Raw genomic sequence first — 16,526 nt, forward strand, 5'->3', positions numbered from 1 at the left:
TGAACCAAAATCTGACAGCAAAAGAAAGTTGTCCCCAGCTCTGGGGTAAGGAGGAGACTTTTATTGCAGCTCAATAGAAGCCGCAGTCTCTTTAGAGACAGAAGCAGCACTTCTAACCGTCTTGCCAGCCAAGTGAGGTAAAAACCAGTTTACTGTCATGAAAACATCGTATGGGGAGAATACCAGTACCGGGAGCTCTGCTCTTTCCTACAGAACATTTTGTATCCATGCTAAATCTGCTGCCAGGCTGAAGCTGGGAGTAAAAGCACTAAACATGGCATTTGCTGGCAATAACTCCTACAATCTGGGGGAATTTTTGCCTTTTGGTGTATATAGTGTTATCACCTCCAGTAATGGCAACTAGCATCTCCAGGAGACTTGGCTGTCTGTGAATGCACAAGTCTCCGAATGGGCAGGTACAGTGACCAAGGTTCATTTGCTCTCATCTCCTCCTCATTAACTACTGTCTATTAGAGACATTCGTCCAAATGTGCATGTTGATGAAGCTCTCACTCCCCAAAATACAGTGACAGGGGCCCAGATTCATGTCCAGGGTAGGCTTATGGGCATCCCATCACTGGACCTTTTCAACAAATTATTTTCTTCTGTTTAAAAAAAGCTACATTTCTATTGTAACACCTCCATGTCTCCTATTTTGGAGTGCACGTAAGATGTCTAATTACTTTGCAGGGCAGGTCCTTCACAGCTCCAAAGCTGATTAAAAAGAGCACCCAGTGAAGAGGTGAAGAATATGGGTCAGATCCCCAGATGATGTAAAAGCAGTGGATCTGAAGTGAGGTAAAACATGTAATAAGAACTAATTCTACTTTTTTTTCCTTTCCTTTTTTTTCCTTTTTTTTTTTTTCTTTTTCTTTTTTTTTTTTTTTATTTTTCTTTTTTTTCCTTATAATACTATGCTTTAAGCTTGAACAGAATGGTGGGAGTTGAGGGTCAGCACCATCTCTCACCACTCCCCCTCTGCACAGGTATTCCCCTGAGATGGTGCATTATCACTATCAAAAGCTGTTAGTTCTAGAAAGATGAACTAAATGTAGAAAATACAATTCATAATACTAAATAAAAATAAGAATCAGAATATACAGGGCGAGGGCAGCTAAGTGCTACTTCTGCAAATTGTCAGCCAAAAAAGGTCATTAAAATAATCTGGCATTTTATCAAGAGCAAACTCTTGCTGACTGATAATGCTGAATACATGATGCTAATTCCAGTCACCTCTGAAAGCTAAATTAACCCTTTCCTGAGCATTGCCTATGATATATGAGCAGTCTTGCAAATTCGCTTCTTTTCCCATCAAAGGCATTTTCAGTTAATCCTGTATCTCTAACAAGCTTTTCCTCTTGTTGCTATTTTGCCTTCACACCTACCGCCCTATCTTCACAAGGATTTATTCCGTTCCCTTCAGGTGCACGCACTAGCTGGGCTTGGAGGAAAAATAATATCAAGTATCACTTGCATTCCATTACAGTAGAGAGGACCCTGTCCCTATCAGGTGCCAAAACACTCAGCACCTGTTAACTTCAACGTGAGATAGCAGCGACTTCGCTGACAGCATTCAGCTTTTTTCAGGTTTCAGTCCCTCGCAGGCTTCCACAGATAGCAGTACCGATTTCATAAATGAGTAGGGATTTCGATAACTTACATGCAAGAGCATAAGAGACTCTCGGGTCTAATGACAGAGCTGTAGATCTGCTTACTCAGAAGACAAGATCCCTTTCATGTCTTAACCGATCCAAGCAACATCCCACACGGTTTTCAGCATCCCGTGTGCTGGGTGATAACTGTGAACACATCCCTGAGATAAAAAGTAATGCACGCCCTTTGCTAGAGCTTCAAACCCACTGACACGGTGGGGTTTCTGGGTTAAATAGATTCCCCTCAAATATTTGTTTTCCATGGTAGATTATTTGTAAGAGGTTTCAAATGCTCCATCCTTCAATCAATAGCTGACTCCAGAGCTTTCCCTGTCACTGCCCCTTTTGATTTCCTTTGGTTTTCTTTCCCTGAGATCAAGGTGATCTATTTTTAGTGCAGGGATTGGTTGAGTAAGTGAGGAGTTGCTATAGTGACGGATAACTGATACAAACCGAGTCCCACTGCGATTCCTCCGGCTGGTAAATGAACACAACCCAAAGCGGCGCAGCAGCTGGGGGTGTTCAGCTTGGGGGGGCATTGAGCACTGCCCAGGACTCTCAAGGTCGAGCTTAATGTATGCAAAACGGCCAGAAGGCAGCCTGGGTACCTTTTGTAGGAAACACACTTCTCGCTGTCTTTGTTGGCCCAAGACATGTGTTGGTGTTGGTCTTGGGGTTCACAGTGGTCTCCTTCTGCTGGTCTGCTGATACACATCAGCTGCACAAGCAGCCCCACCACCTCTACCTGAGAAGTCGCTCCATTCTTGAAAATTTCTCCAAAGAAGAGCTGCGGTATGCCAGCGTTGGGAATTGGGTGGGAAAAGAAGCGCAATCAGGATATTTACAGCTTCAGCTGTCCTTGCGGGTGAGCATTAGAGAAACATTGGTTGGAAAGGATGCCTGGAGGCCTCTTCTCCAACCTCCCGCTCCAAGCAGGTCTGGTGTGAAACCAGGTCAGCCATGGCTCTGGCTCATTGAGTCTTGAAAATCTCCAAGGATGGAGAGGCCACAACCTCCCTAGGTCACCTGTGCCGGTGCCACACCACCCTCTTGAGGGAGATTTTGCTAACATCAGTCTGACCCTTCTCAGCCACAAACTCTTAACTTTTATTTCCTTTTACCGTTTTCCACCACTAAGAAGAATTTGGCTCTGTCACCTTTGAAACTTCCTTTCAAATGTCACAGGCTGCTATTAGATTGCCCCTTATCCTTCTCTCTGCTGGACAAAAAAGCCCAGTTTCCTCAACATCTCCTTATAGATCCCAAAACGTCTGCTCTAGATCCCAAAACACCTTGTTAGTCCTACAGGGAAACCCTCTCCAGCTTCCCTGCATTTTTCTGATGGGGGCACCAGCAACAGGACACCTTATTCCAGATGCAGCCCCACCAGCACCAGGCAGAGGGGGATAATAACCTCCCTTGACTGGGTTGTTCCTCTCCTCCTAACGTCCCTTGGGAAATGTCAACATTATTCCAGCTTCTCATCCTTTCAACTCAGTCCTTCTCTCAAGGAGGCTGGTACGATCCTCACCTCTGAACACCCACCTGACTTTGGTTGCTACCATCGCAGCAAGAACCTCTCTGTTGCAAACTTTTCATCTCCCTCATGTCTCCGGTTGAATTTCCATCTCATTTCTCCCTCATCTATATTTCTCAAATTTAGACTGGATATTAGGAAAAATTTATTCACGGAAAGGGTTGTCAAGCACTGGAACAGGCTGCCCAGGGCAGTGGTGGAGTCAGCATCCCTGGAGGGGTTTAAAACACACATAGATGAGGTTCTTAGGGACACAGTTTAGTGCCAAAGTTGGGTTAATGGTTGGACCCGATGATTTTCATGGTCTCTTCCAACCAAAATGATTCTGTGATTCTATTCTATCATTCTAAATTGATTTATTGCCCTATTCTTGTTTATTATCTCTAATTATACTATATACAAGCAGCGGAGATGTCACAAACCATCTGTTCCTCTCTAGGACCATCGCCCGCCAGGAAAGGCAGGATCGTCGCAAGAATCCTACGTATGCTATATAAATTCTTGCGCTGACTGAAATAAAACCACGGGGCCAGATGGGCAGGATCGGTTAAACAATCCGGTGACTGTAGCTCCGAGCGTGTCAAAAGGGTCTTTGTTACCCCACGGAGAACACAGCACTGGGAAGCAGCTGTTTTCTGATGCCTGGAAAAAACTCTGAAGAAACAACAGGATGCTCTTAATTAACATCAGCTAATCCTATCAAACCTCCTCCAGCTAAATCGCCCCAACTTTGTCACAGAAAAAGGACAGGACAAGAACTCGGTGCAAGCGTGTGATGCAGCGCTGGGCTCTGTCCTTAAACTAAGAAAGGCTGCATGACCTTCCTGGTACGGAGAGCTCAAGCCTCTAAGTCAAGCCTACCAGCCACACAATGATATCTCACAGAGCAGCCCTCCATCTCTCGAGACCTAAACCCCTGTTTTTCAGTACTGCTCCGTAACGACAATAAAATAGATAAAACAATTTTGAGGTGTTAAATCCCACCGCTCTGAGCCCTTTTGAGTCCTTGAATTGATTTTAGGTTGGACAAGAATAAAGGTGAAAGTAGAAAATGGCTGAATCCTGGTAATTCCTGGGATTTGCTGATCCAATAAACCTGACAAACAAACCGCCTTAACAACATCTTTGAAATTGGACGCCTGGGCAATTCACTGAAGCTTTGAGCAAGGAGTCAATAGTCCAAAGCATTGATTTCTAATTAAACAAAAGTACTCACCTAGCTTAGTGCTACTGTCAAGTGGAATTTTAGGCTGTGAAAACAGATCTGAGCTTGAAATTTGCTTTTAAAGTCTGGCAACAGCATTCGTAATACAGGTGCACAGGAGTATAGAGTAAAAATAAATTGTGGTCTGCCTTAGTACATTCAAATCAAGTAGAAAAGCAGACTAGGATAACAGCTTCTCCTACAGATATTCTTCTGAAAGTCAGAGCCCTTGAAAAGTACAAGTGAAAGAAGAAAGAAGGGGGAAAATGGTGTAATAAGGATGAGAGTGCAATTCTGATCATGCATGGAAATCAGTAATTCAAATAATTTTTGGAACATAAATTGTGATCCAGCACGAAGACCCTTTGAGCTTCACTCAATAAACTGAGGTGTCATGTATGAAAGCCTTCTCTACATTATTTTCTTTTCATCTCAAAAATACATCAGATAGAAAGGTAGTTAACTAATTAGATCAGAAGGTAACAGAGATGGTGTTGCAGCCTTATATACATGTCAGAAGTGACTTGGTACCTAAAGGTAACGGAAGTGGAGGACAGAAAAAAGAAATCCTGATAAATACATAAATATAGTCTGCTTTCAGGAACAGGCGGTGTCTGCAACTGTTTTCAGTGTCAGTCAGTGTCCGGCTTCTTTCTGCCTCAGTTTCTCTTTTACCACCTCATTTTCTCTTCCTCATACTTGATTTCATGGCTTTAACTGGATTCAATCCCAAGATTTGCTTTTAGTTTCTCTCTGTCTTTCAGGAATAACATTCATCCTGCTGTTCCAAATGACACAATTTGAACAGCAGCAGAATTCAGGCGCCCTTAAGACAGTAAAAAACTGAAGTGTCTCCGGTGCTGCTGTGTCTGGGGGACAAATATCTGTATCCACAAGCATCAGTGAGTGTAACCACATGGATTCCTCGCAGATGGGAGCTCTCCCTGCCCCAAACCTGAACAGTTTGTAAAATTGCTGGCAAAAAGGGGGGCTGGTCCTGCTGGTCTCACCCACCACGTTGATAACAGCACATCAGTGCAGAGTAATTCAGTAATTTATAGTAATATAAATATTTTTGACCGAACTTTGGGACAACATGCACCGAGCTGCCTGGAGCAGAACTGGGAAGAGGTGTCGCTGGGCAGATTCTTTTGCAGCACCCGGCTGTAAATTTTTGCCTCAGGAGAACATACTGTATCTTCACGTGCATAACCTGCCCCTCAGACAAAAATAACCATATTTGAAAAGAAATTACTTGGAGAATTTGCATTCTTGCACAACTCATCGTGAGGGCAAAGAGTCTACGTCTTGTTTAAGCCCACAAAGCGCTGCTGGGCTCTGCACCAGGGAGGGAGCGAGGGAAGAGTCCGGGGCAAAGCGCTCTGCTCAATATCCCTCCATTTCAATATCCACCAAATCAGCGGAGGTTTTCTGGGTTCATTACTGTCTGAATTTACCAGTACCTGCTTGAAAACACCCTGCTGATTTTATTTGGCACAGCCCTTTTCTCCCTGTTCAGAATATTTCAAAGCCGCTTACAAAACTGGGATGTGCTGGAAAGCAGCTGCACAGATAGTATAAAGAAGCAGAAAGTGGTAAAATAAAAAGTCGCTAACATTTCACCAGGTTTATCACTGGTTTTCTTCTTCCTGACAACTGTAGAAATTTCACAGCTTCCAGGTCTCGGAGCTCTCCGTAGTACAAGATTAATTGGCACAGATCAACCAGGGCTGCGCATTTTCTAAAATCACTGTCAGCTCAACCGAGCGTGAAAACCAGTAGGGAAAATCATTAACAAACCAAAGCGGTCTCAGTTTCTCATGCCCAGTCTCTGATGCTGGCAGCTTTAAGCTGCATTTCAGGAGCAACAGGATTTCGCTCTTTCAGTCGTTTTACAGCAGCCGCTGGAATGCGCAGCGACGTCCTCGCTCTCATTTACCTCTCCAGATTTTTTTGGCCATGGTTTCTCCTCCGCTGCCTCATAACAGAAACATCCCACCAGAATGAAAAAAAAAATAACTATGTTGGCTTCAGTCGTCCCACAAGCAGCCTTACCTGCTTTGGGGCAAAGCACCAGATGGTCTGCAGCTCCTCAGGCTGGAGGAGCAGGAGATCAAGTCCTGTCTCCATTTGCAAACTCTTCTCAATCCTCACCTCACACATTTTCTGTTCTGGTTCTCAGCACAACTATCCACAGCACGGCTTGTGTTGATAAATTGTGATGTGAACCAGGTTGACCTCCAACTCCAGGAGGGACCATGGCAAGTTATGGAAGAACACCTGTGTGTTTTTGACTAAAAGAGGAAGACGCTTCCCCTTGGGGTGAGTATTTAAAGATACTTTAAAATATGGCACCTCCCAGATCCGCTCTGGAGACTCAGCAGCTCTCCATCCCATGGTGGTTGGCAGGGACATGGGATAAACCATGTGCACTGAGTGTCACCAGCAAGTTATGGAGCAACTTGGGGGCAAGTCCCTGCCCTTTGCACTGGGACTGCCCCATTTTATGTACGTGGCAGGGCCAAAGCATTTTTGTACGTGTATATATTGGGGTCTGAGTCATTCACTCCTAATTTAGACCTAATTTGCACCTAATTACAACGGCTGGCAGGGAAATTGTCCTCGAGAGAGTTATTGAGGTGACAGCACTGAGGTTTGCTTGGAGCTCCTTGGACCCGGCTTGTCTGGGCTCAGCTTTGGTCCCTGATGATTAAAATCCACAGCAACAAATCCCAAGAGGAGCAACAAGGGCAAGGAGAAGCCCCTGGGCAAAAAAAGGTGAAAAGCCTCCAAAATGAGCCGTTTGAGGCTCAATGCTGGGGCTCTCGGCAGCCACCTGTGCTGCAGAGCGGTTCCTTCGCTGGGCACCCACCGCTCGGGCAGGGAAGAAATGCTTTTAACATTATACTTTTCACACGTGTAATTCAATCCTTCATGGAATGGATGGTGTCCTTTAAAGGGCAGAGCAATTAGCCTCGCTGGGGCCAAAAAGTTGTCCCCTTCAGAAATGCCACAGAGCCTATCAATTTACAACTCACGGGGCCGGCAGCGACCCTGCATGGGCAAGCGGCAAGCACAATGGCAAGGAGGCAACTCAGTGGTGGTGATCCAGAGGTTGGAGAAATGTTGGGTAATCCCAGTTCTCAGCCCTGCCAAAATCATGTTACATAAATCAGCTTCCCTGCTGTTCGGTGGATAGCTGAAGCTTGGAGGTCTCTCTGTTGGCTGCTCCTCTCCTGGAGCAAAGCTGCAGCTCTGCCTTTGCCCCACAGCTCGCCCTGCTCTCGTTTGCTCCTGGTGCTCATTCACGCTCTTCTGTTTGGCCACACTAAGGTCTCCTCTTGCTGTTCACTTGGCATAAAAGGACTGTAAAGGCTCCAAAAGCAGGGAGCTACAGGTGTGCCCATCCTTGACAATGCCACCCTCCACTTCTCTACCAGGATGTGAACCTCTTCATCAGTGCAGAGGGAGGATGGGGTTCACCTCAACCGATACACAGAAGAAAGTACTATTTGATAAATGTAGTTGCAGTGGCCTGATGGTCCCTGGGAAGAAAAGAAGCTGCGCTGGTCCAATCCTATTTACAATGACTGGAGGATTCTTCCTTAAAACACTTACAGAGTTGGCCAAGAAAAATCAGAAATTCCAGATTCAACCGGAAAAAATTCTTCCCAGAAAGGGTTGTTGGGCATTGGAACAGGCTGCCCAGGAGAGTGGTGGAGTCACCATCCCTGCGGGTGTTTAAAAAGCATTTAGATGAGGTTCTTAGGGACATGGCTTAGTGCTAGAGTTAGGTTACGGTTGGACTCGACGATCCTGAGCGTCTCTTCCAACTGAAATGATTCTATGATAACTTGTCCAGGTGACAGAGCACCCCTTTCTGGGACATCAGGGGATTTTTTTTCCTCTTCTTTCCTTTTCCACCCCTTTTCTGAATACAATCCGAGCTCATTCAGCAACAACAAGGCTGCTGTGGCAGCACAGCCACCCCAGGAGAGTGGGGTGGGAAAGCCCACGTCAGATCATTGCCATTCACTTCTCATCCCTGATGACAGATGGCAACTAAAGGGGATGCACCGGTGCGTGACCAAACCCGGTGAGCCACCAAGCCTGGTTGCTACCAACACTCCTGCACACCACTGATACTGATCCGCACCGGCGGATCCCTTGAGAGCAGCTCAGAAAGTGCTTAGTAAAGTGTAACAGCTGCAAGACACAGATTAAATGTAGAAAATAATGCAAAGCTTTTGTTTTGATATTTCCCTGCAAATAATTAAGGCCATTTGGGAAAACAAAAACAAAACAGCATTTGCAAGTGTTAACCTGTTTCCCGAAAAGAATCCAGGCTGGAATGCAGAGGCAATCCCTGTGGCAGAGCATCCAAGGAGGGCAGTAAGTAACCCAGACACATCCTGATGGCTTTTTCCCACTCTTGCGACCTGGTAGTTCTCTGTTCATGATGGAAACGTGATGCAGGGAGCTGACCCAGTCATGCTCTGACAAGAATGGCATCTGCAAAGTCTGTGGAGTAAACACTGTGCAGAAAACTCTGCCTAACGCTCCCTCTGTACCACTGGAGTGGGCTACGGAACTGGATTAATGGGAATGAGGATAAAGAGAAGCACACTTCTTGGCATTTCTGGCGTTACAGTTTCAACTTTTTTTTAATAATTCTGTCACAAACATTGACGTTCATATAGTTGGTACTCTTGGTGAAGGACAATTTATTTTCTCTATGGAGGAAAATAAGGATGGAGTTTAGAGTTGGACTCTGAGGAAGCAGACTTGCGATACTATGTTTGGTGCTTCCAGCAGTGAATCCTTTTGCAGGTGTTGGCTGTTCCTATCTTGTTTGGGAAACCATAAGAAGAGGATGAATTAGTAGCTCAAAGTGCCACTAATCACTTAATCAACAAACAGCACAGGTGAGAATTGAGGGGTTTTAATTAGAAATTTGGGATTAAGTTTTAAATCTGGGCAACCTGTAATCTAAATTTTCCCCTCTTCTTGCATAAACTCTGTTACCTGTCTTTGTGCATCTTGCTGACACTGTGGAACTCCAAAGACCTGGGTCATATCTCACTCACATCACCTTGACCTTCCTACCACTCCAGCAGAAACCCTCAGGAAGATTTAGGGGAATGCAGAACAAAGCATGGTACCTTAGATTTAAAAACGCTTAACTTCACAAAACAGGAACAAAAGCAAAAGCAATTGCAAAACCGACATCTTAAAAACCAACACAACCAACCACTAAATAAATTGCAAAACATGAAATAATAGAAAAACAAGCTTTCTGGGCAGCCACCCATCCATCAGTTGCAACTCCCTGTCACTAAATATGTTCCTCCCTGCACCGTCCATATGGTCCAACACTATTCATACCTTTGTCATTCTGCTGGATTTAACACAATGGATCCTGACTGATAGAGAGTAAAAAAGAGCCTTGCCTACCCTTCGTACAAGTCAGCCTCTTTAAACTGTGTCTTATCTGGCTGATTCGGTGTAACGTCAGTTTTAAACCTCCCAGTCACAGGACAGGATCTCTCAGCAGCGCTCATGGTCTTTGGGGAACCGCAGAGTTGTAGAACAGCCACCATTAGTCCATGTAGGAAATGCATTAAACATTGTATTTCTCCACTGTTCTAAATGAAAACAGCCAAATCCTGTTGGAAAACCCCTCGTCTCCTGGTCAGCTGATCCCTATGTGATATATGAATACTCTCCGACACACACAACTCAGCCCCTGTATTAGATTAATACTCAGTGAGCAGGAAAAGCTTTTGATAAACGGAGAACAGTCCCTAGTTGCAACTCAAACACAATTATATCAATAATTGCATTATCAGAAAGATATGTTTTAAAATGCATTACTTATCAGATTGATATGCAATTTTTCTCTACTTAAAATTCATCTTTCAACACATACTGTTAGCCCTAACTTTGCATTTATTTATTATTCTTCAATTAAACTAACATTAGTCAACAGTCCCTTTTGAATGTATTTCATGGTGTTTACTGTAAATCTTCTGGTACCACCACTCTTTTCCTAAAGGTTCTATCTAGTGTATGTTAGAGGTGTCAGCTCTGATGTTCATCTCCAGTGCAAACCAACACATAATTAACATCCACACAACAACTGAGTGATTCAGTCAAAGAAACTGGAAAGCACAGAATTGTTGTTCGATAATTCTCTATCCCCCACTCGCTGCCCCCTCCCCAAACCCAACGTCCCCACTTTTCAGAGGGGTAACGCAGATGGTCCCTACCGAACAGGCCATGAGGATCGGAGTGGCGTCTCTCCGCGATTTTGAACTGCTCCTTTCTCTTCCTGCTCACTCTAAAGCTACTGAAACGCTTCATGAGCTGCAACATGCGCTCGCGCGGCAGCAGCTGTCGGTCATGCCCAGGATTGAAGAAGAAAAAAAGCAGCGTGAGGGGCAAGACGAGGTGTCGCTTACACCGACAGCCCAGGTGCGAGAAGATAAAGCTCCAGAAAAACCGTGTGGCTACAAAAAAGAGTCGAGTTTGCCGGCGGTTCAGCTCGGAGCTGCTTGGTTGTGGTCCTCGTGGAGAGCCGTTCCGCAGCAGGCTGACAAACCTCGCACGCCAGGCACTTCCAGTCTTAATTCCAGTGTACAGTAACTCGCCTGCATGTGTCTGTGGACGTGGGGAGAAGTTCAAAGTCTGCCCAGCTTGCAGCTGTGGAGCTCCTCTCCGTCAGCAGCCTCGGAGACCGAAGTGACGTTTCCGCGCGGATCACCTCATGCGGAAAAGGTCAGGAACCACCTGATAAGCTCCCGCGTTTAATAAATACTGACTGTGCAAAGGAGCCACAAGCCCTCTTGAAGGGACTCGTCATGTGCAGCTCAGCATGATGACTCTTTAAAAAGGCTGTAAAAGGAAACCGCCCCGGGACAGACAATTCCTGGCAGCCAGCGTCCCGGGCACGCTCGCACCGTGACATGACATCACCCAACTATTTTGACTCATGTGTGCTGGGTCTTCGCAGCGACAGCACCATCCAGCTGCCGGCTGATGAGCTCCCAAACGCCTGGCCCTCCACGGCTAATGACTAAGGGGAACGAGCTTCTGCCAATTCAAAAAAAGAAGGTGGATACTTTCTAGAAACCGCAGCTGGAGCGATGGGTTGGACTATCTCTAGTAATGTGCCATCCCCATGCTATGCATATCTCTATGCTCTGCATATCTATATGTTCTGCATAGGTTGTTCCATTCAATTTTGCTGCGTGCAAAGCAAAAGGCACCCGGGACAGCCATTTGTAACACAACCGAAATCCACCTCATGGTCTTTTCAATGAGACAAACATTCTCAGGACTGTTGCTCATCCCAACCAGCCGGGGTGGATTATGTTAAGGTCTGAGTCTGTAGATTTAGAGGTATTTAGTTTAGGAACAGGTTGAGCAGCTGGAAAGGGGTACAAGCATGATCCAAGGCACGGTCAAACTATCATAGCCAACCTTTCTAAGATTACAGTAAATGTTATGTTAAATCAAAAGTTGGGGTTTTTTTTTAAAGCCACAGAGCACCAGCCTTTCCTCTAGACATCACTAGAACTTGAGGTTCAGATGTTTCAAAAATCAAACCCTATATGAGTAATGAGAGTCTTAGCTCTTTAATTCCTAGGAGCAATTAAAGGTCATATCACCTTTTTCCTCTCTAAGGAAGCATGCCTTTTTCTTTGTGCCCACCATTGATCCTAGGACTTAATGTCATTAGGAAGGAAAAGAAAAAACAGCCATGAATGCTGAAGAAAAGACCTTTATCAACACAGATTTCTTGTAAGCTCTGGTCTCTCAGAAAGATGGCTGTTGCCAAGGCATCAATGCAAAGATGACCCAAGGACTTCAGGGACCCCAAGTGAAGGTGCAGAGATAACAGCAGGTCCCTCTGACATCCTCAGCTACTACTATGGAGAATATGGAAGAAGACAGTACAGAGGGCATCTTTGTTCTTCCACCTAGTGATCAAAGTAATCAAATTAACAAGACGCTTAATTACCTTCCAGACAGGTCTCTCACTGATATCCAAGTGAGGAACCACAATAATTAATTTAAGACTCTTTCCAGCCTTTCCTCTCCTGACTTGTCCTCCTACTTTCTTTTACCCCCATCTTTATGACCCTGTTTCAACTCTGCATGTGAAGACCTCAGTGTTTTTCACCGAATAACAATCTTTTGCATAAAAACAGCCTATCAGCACAGTGCTTTACGAAAGTGGTTGAGTCACCATCCCTGGAGGTGTTTAACAGACGCGTAGATGAGTTCTTAGTGACATGGTTTAGAGGTGGAATTGGCAGTGTTAGGTTAACGGTTGGACTCTATGATCTTCAAGGTCTTTTCCAACCAAAATTATTCTATTCTATTCTATTCTATTCTATTCTATTCTATGCTATGCTATGCTATGCTATGCTATGCTATGCTATGCTATTCTATTCTATTCTATTCTATTCTATTCTATTCTATTCTATTCTATTCTATTCTATTCTATTCTATTCTATTCTATTCTATTCTATTCTATTCTATTCTATCCTATCCTATTCTATTCCATTCCATTCCATTCCATTCCATTCCATTCACAGAATCACAGAATGTTAGGGATTGGAAGGGACCTCAAAAGATCATCTAGTCCAATCCTCCTGCCAGGGCAGGAACACCTAGGTGAGGTTACACAGGAAGGCGTCCAGGCAGGTTTTGAATGTCTCCAGAGAAGGAGAATCCACAACCTCCCTGGGCAGCCTGTTCCAGTGTTCCGTCACCCTCACTGAGAAGAAGTTTCTTCTCAAATTTAAGTGGAACCTCTCGTGTTCCAGCTTGAACCCATTACCCCTTGTCTTACTGTTGGTTGTCACCGAGGAGAGCCTGGCTCCATCCTCGTGACACCCACCCTTTATATATTTATAGACATTGATGAGGTCACCCCTCAGTCTCCTCTTCTCCAAGCTCAAGAGACCCAGCTCCCTCAGCCTTTCCTCATAAGGGAGATGCTCTTAATGCCCTTAATCATCTTTGTGGCCCTGCGCTGGACTCTCTCCAGCAGTTCCCTGTCCTTCTTGAACTGAGGGGCCCAGAACTGGACACAATATTCCAGATGAGGTCTCACCAGGGCAGAGTAGAGGGGAAGGAGAACCTCTCTCGACCTACTAACCACCCCCCTTCTAATACACCCCAGGATGCCATTGGCCTTCTTGGCCACAAGGGCACAGTGCTGGCTCATGGTCATCCTGCTGTCCACCAGGACCCCCAGGTCCCTTTCCCCTACACTGCTCTCTAATAGGTCATTCCCCAACCTATACTGGAACCTGGGGTTGTTCCTGCCCAGATGCAAGACTCCACATTTTCCCTTGTTATATTTCATTAAATTTTTCCCCGCCCAACTCTCTAGCCTGTCCGGATCTCACTGGATGGCAGCACAGCCTTCTGGCGTGTCAGCCACTCCTCCCAGCTTGGTGTCATCAGCAAACTTGCTGGTAGTACACTCAATTCCCTCATCCAAGCCATTGATGAATATATTGAATAGTATTGGTCCCAGAACTGACCCTTGAGGCACTCCACTAGATACAGGCCTCCAACCAGACTCCGTCCCATTGACCACGACTCTCTGGCTTCTCTCCTTCAGCCAGTTTGCAGTCCACCTCAGTACCCGATCATCCAGTCCACACTTCCTCAGTTTTGCCGTGAGGATGCTGTGGGAGACGGTGTCAAATGCTTTGCTGAAGTTAAGGTAGACCACATCCACTGCTCTGCCATCGTCAATCCACCTTGTTATGTCTTCATAAAAGGCTATGAGGTTGGTCAAACACGACTTCCCCTTGGTGAAGCCATGTTGACTGTCCCTGATGACCCTCTTATCCTTGATATGTGTTAAGATGGCACCAAGGATAAGGTGTTCCATCACTTTCCCAGGGATGGAGGTGAGGCTGACCGGTCTATAGTTGCCCGGGTTCTCCTTCTTGCCCTTTTTGAAGACCGGAGTGACATTTGCTTTCCTCCAGTCCTCAGGCACCTCTCCCGTTTCCCAAGACTTGGCAAAGATGATGGAGAGCGGTCCAGCAATGACTTCAGCCAGCTCCCTCAGCACCCTCGGGTGCATCCCATCTGGACCCATGGATTTATGGATGTCCAGATTGCTTAACTGGTCCCTAACCCAGTCCTCATCAACTGAGGCAAACTCCTCCATTGCCCTGCCTTCCTCTGGGGCCTCAGGGGTACGGGGCTCCTCAGGACAGCCTCCGGCAGAGTAGACAGAGACAAAGAAGGCATTCAGTAATTCTGCCTTCTCTGTATCTTCTGTTACCAGGGCACCCACCCCATTCATCAGTGGGCCCACATTGCCTCTGGTGTTAGTTTTATCTGCCATGTATTTGAAGAAGCTCTTCCTGTTGTCCTCGACCCCTCTCGCCAGGTTTAACTCTAAGGATCTAAGGAGGCCTTAGCTTTCCTAGTTGCCTCCCTACATCCTCTGACAACAGCCTTATATTCTTCCCAAGTGGCCAGCCCCTCCTTCCATGATTTGTAAACCCTCCTCTTCCACTTGAGTTTGCCCAGCAGTTCCCTGTTTAACCACGCGGGTCTCCTGGCTCCCCTCCTTGACTTCCTGCGCGTCGGGATGCACTGATCTTGAGCTTGGTAGAAGCAGTCCCTGAATGTTAACCAACTATCTTGGGCCCCTTTACCTTCAAGCAGCCTTGCCCATGGGATTTCCTCCAGCAATTGTTTGAAAAGGCCAAAGTTGGCCCTGCTGAAGTCCAGGGTTGCAATTCTGCTTGGTATTCTGCTCCCACCACAGGAGATTCTGAACTCCACCATCTCATGGTCACTGCAACCAAGGCAGCCCCCCACCTTTACTGCTTCAACCAGACCCTCCTTGTTAGCGAGGACGAGATCCAGCAGTGCACCTCTCCTAGTCGGCTCCTCCACCATTTGCATCAGAAAGTTATCGTCAATGCACTGGAGGAACCTCCTAGACTGAGGCTGGCTGGCTGGGTAGTCCTTCCAGCAAACATCAGGGTAGTTAAAATCCCCCATAACAACCAGAGCCTGTGACTGTGAGGCCACGCTCAGCTGCCCGTAGAAGGCCTCATCAACTTCCTCACCCTGATCTGGTGGCCTGTAATAGACTCCCACAACAGTGTCACCCCTGCCAGCCTGCCCCTTAATTCTCACCCACAGACTCTCAACTTGCTCCTCAACGGCACCTGGACAGTAGTCTATACATTGTAGTTGCTCTCTCACGTAAAGAGCAACTCCACCACCACGCTTGGCTGGCCTGTCTTTCCTGAAAAGGACATAGCCACCCATGACCACATTCCAGTCATGCGAGCTGTCCCACCATGTCTCTGTTAATGCCACCAGATCATAATCTCCTGACCGAACGCAGGTTTCTAACTCCTCCTGCTTACTCCCCATGCTGCGCGCATTGGTGTACAGGCACTTCAGGGAGCGAGCCGAGTACACCGATTTCACCCTAGGGGCCTGGGGGGCCTCCCGGTCTTTATGGATTCCAGCATGCTGCCCCACTGATGCAAGCCCAGCTACAACCCCATCCCCCTTCAAATCTAGTTTAAAGTCCTCCCTTTATTCTTAGTTATCCTGTTCCCTTTCCAGTCTTTACTTGGTCAGAGGCACAAGAAGCGTTGTCTACAACACCAATGCAATCTGGACCTCAAGCTTCCCCTCCTCAGCAAAGCATTCTTCATTCTTCAGTGGCCAAAGGACTGCTGAGAACGACTTAATGCCATCAGAAACCAAAAAATTTAAATCCCTTTTTAATGAGATAGGAATTGCTATTGCTGCAGCATGGAAACAGCCCCCTCTTTGATAGAGGCCAAGGGTAAATAGTAGCCGATGACCTTTTCAAGCAGGGCCATTGCACCAGGAGGGCTCATTTCCCCTAATTAAGGAAAGCAGCAAGACCCTAAAGTTTCTGCACAGAGCTACCAGAAAATGAAACAAGGCTGTTTAACAACTGACTTGCACAGTAATTTGTTCAAAAAAGCACTAAGTGCTTTGAGTATGATAATTTTGTCTCCCATAGCTAATGGTCTAACAGATACTAGCACATTTACACCAGATACTACATCTTCTTAATGATTCCATTGGAAGGATCTCA

The 16,526-nt window shown here is 46.0% G+C and overlaps 1 protein-coding gene across 4 annotated transcripts in view; it reads right to left on the reverse strand.

Annotated features, from left to right (window-relative positions):
* The window catches only part of PRKAG2 (protein kinase AMP-activated non-catalytic subunit gamma 2), a 230,634-nt gene that overhangs the window by 105,822 nt on the left and 108,286 nt on the right, over positions 1 to 16,526 (reverse strand). The window contains exon 1 of one of the 4 annotated variants that reach the window (XM_065627204.1): positions 10,663 to 11,252. The exons of the other annotated variants lie outside the window; for them this stretch is intronic. Within the exon in view, the coding sequence (XP_065483276.1) occupies positions 10,663 to 10,768 (106 nt within the window). The 5' untranslated portion in view covers positions 10,769 to 11,252. Of the gene's footprint in view, positions 1 to 10,662; positions 11,253 to 16,526 lie in introns of those variants that run through there. 4 annotated transcript variants of the gene reach the window in all.

Source organism: Caloenas nicobarica, chromosome 2, assembly GCF_036013445.1.
Source record: "Caloenas nicobarica isolate bCalNic1 chromosome 2, bCalNic1.hap1, whole genome shotgun sequence".
Lineage (NCBI taxonomy): Eukaryota > Metazoa > Chordata > Aves > Columbiformes > Columbidae > Caloenas > Caloenas nicobarica.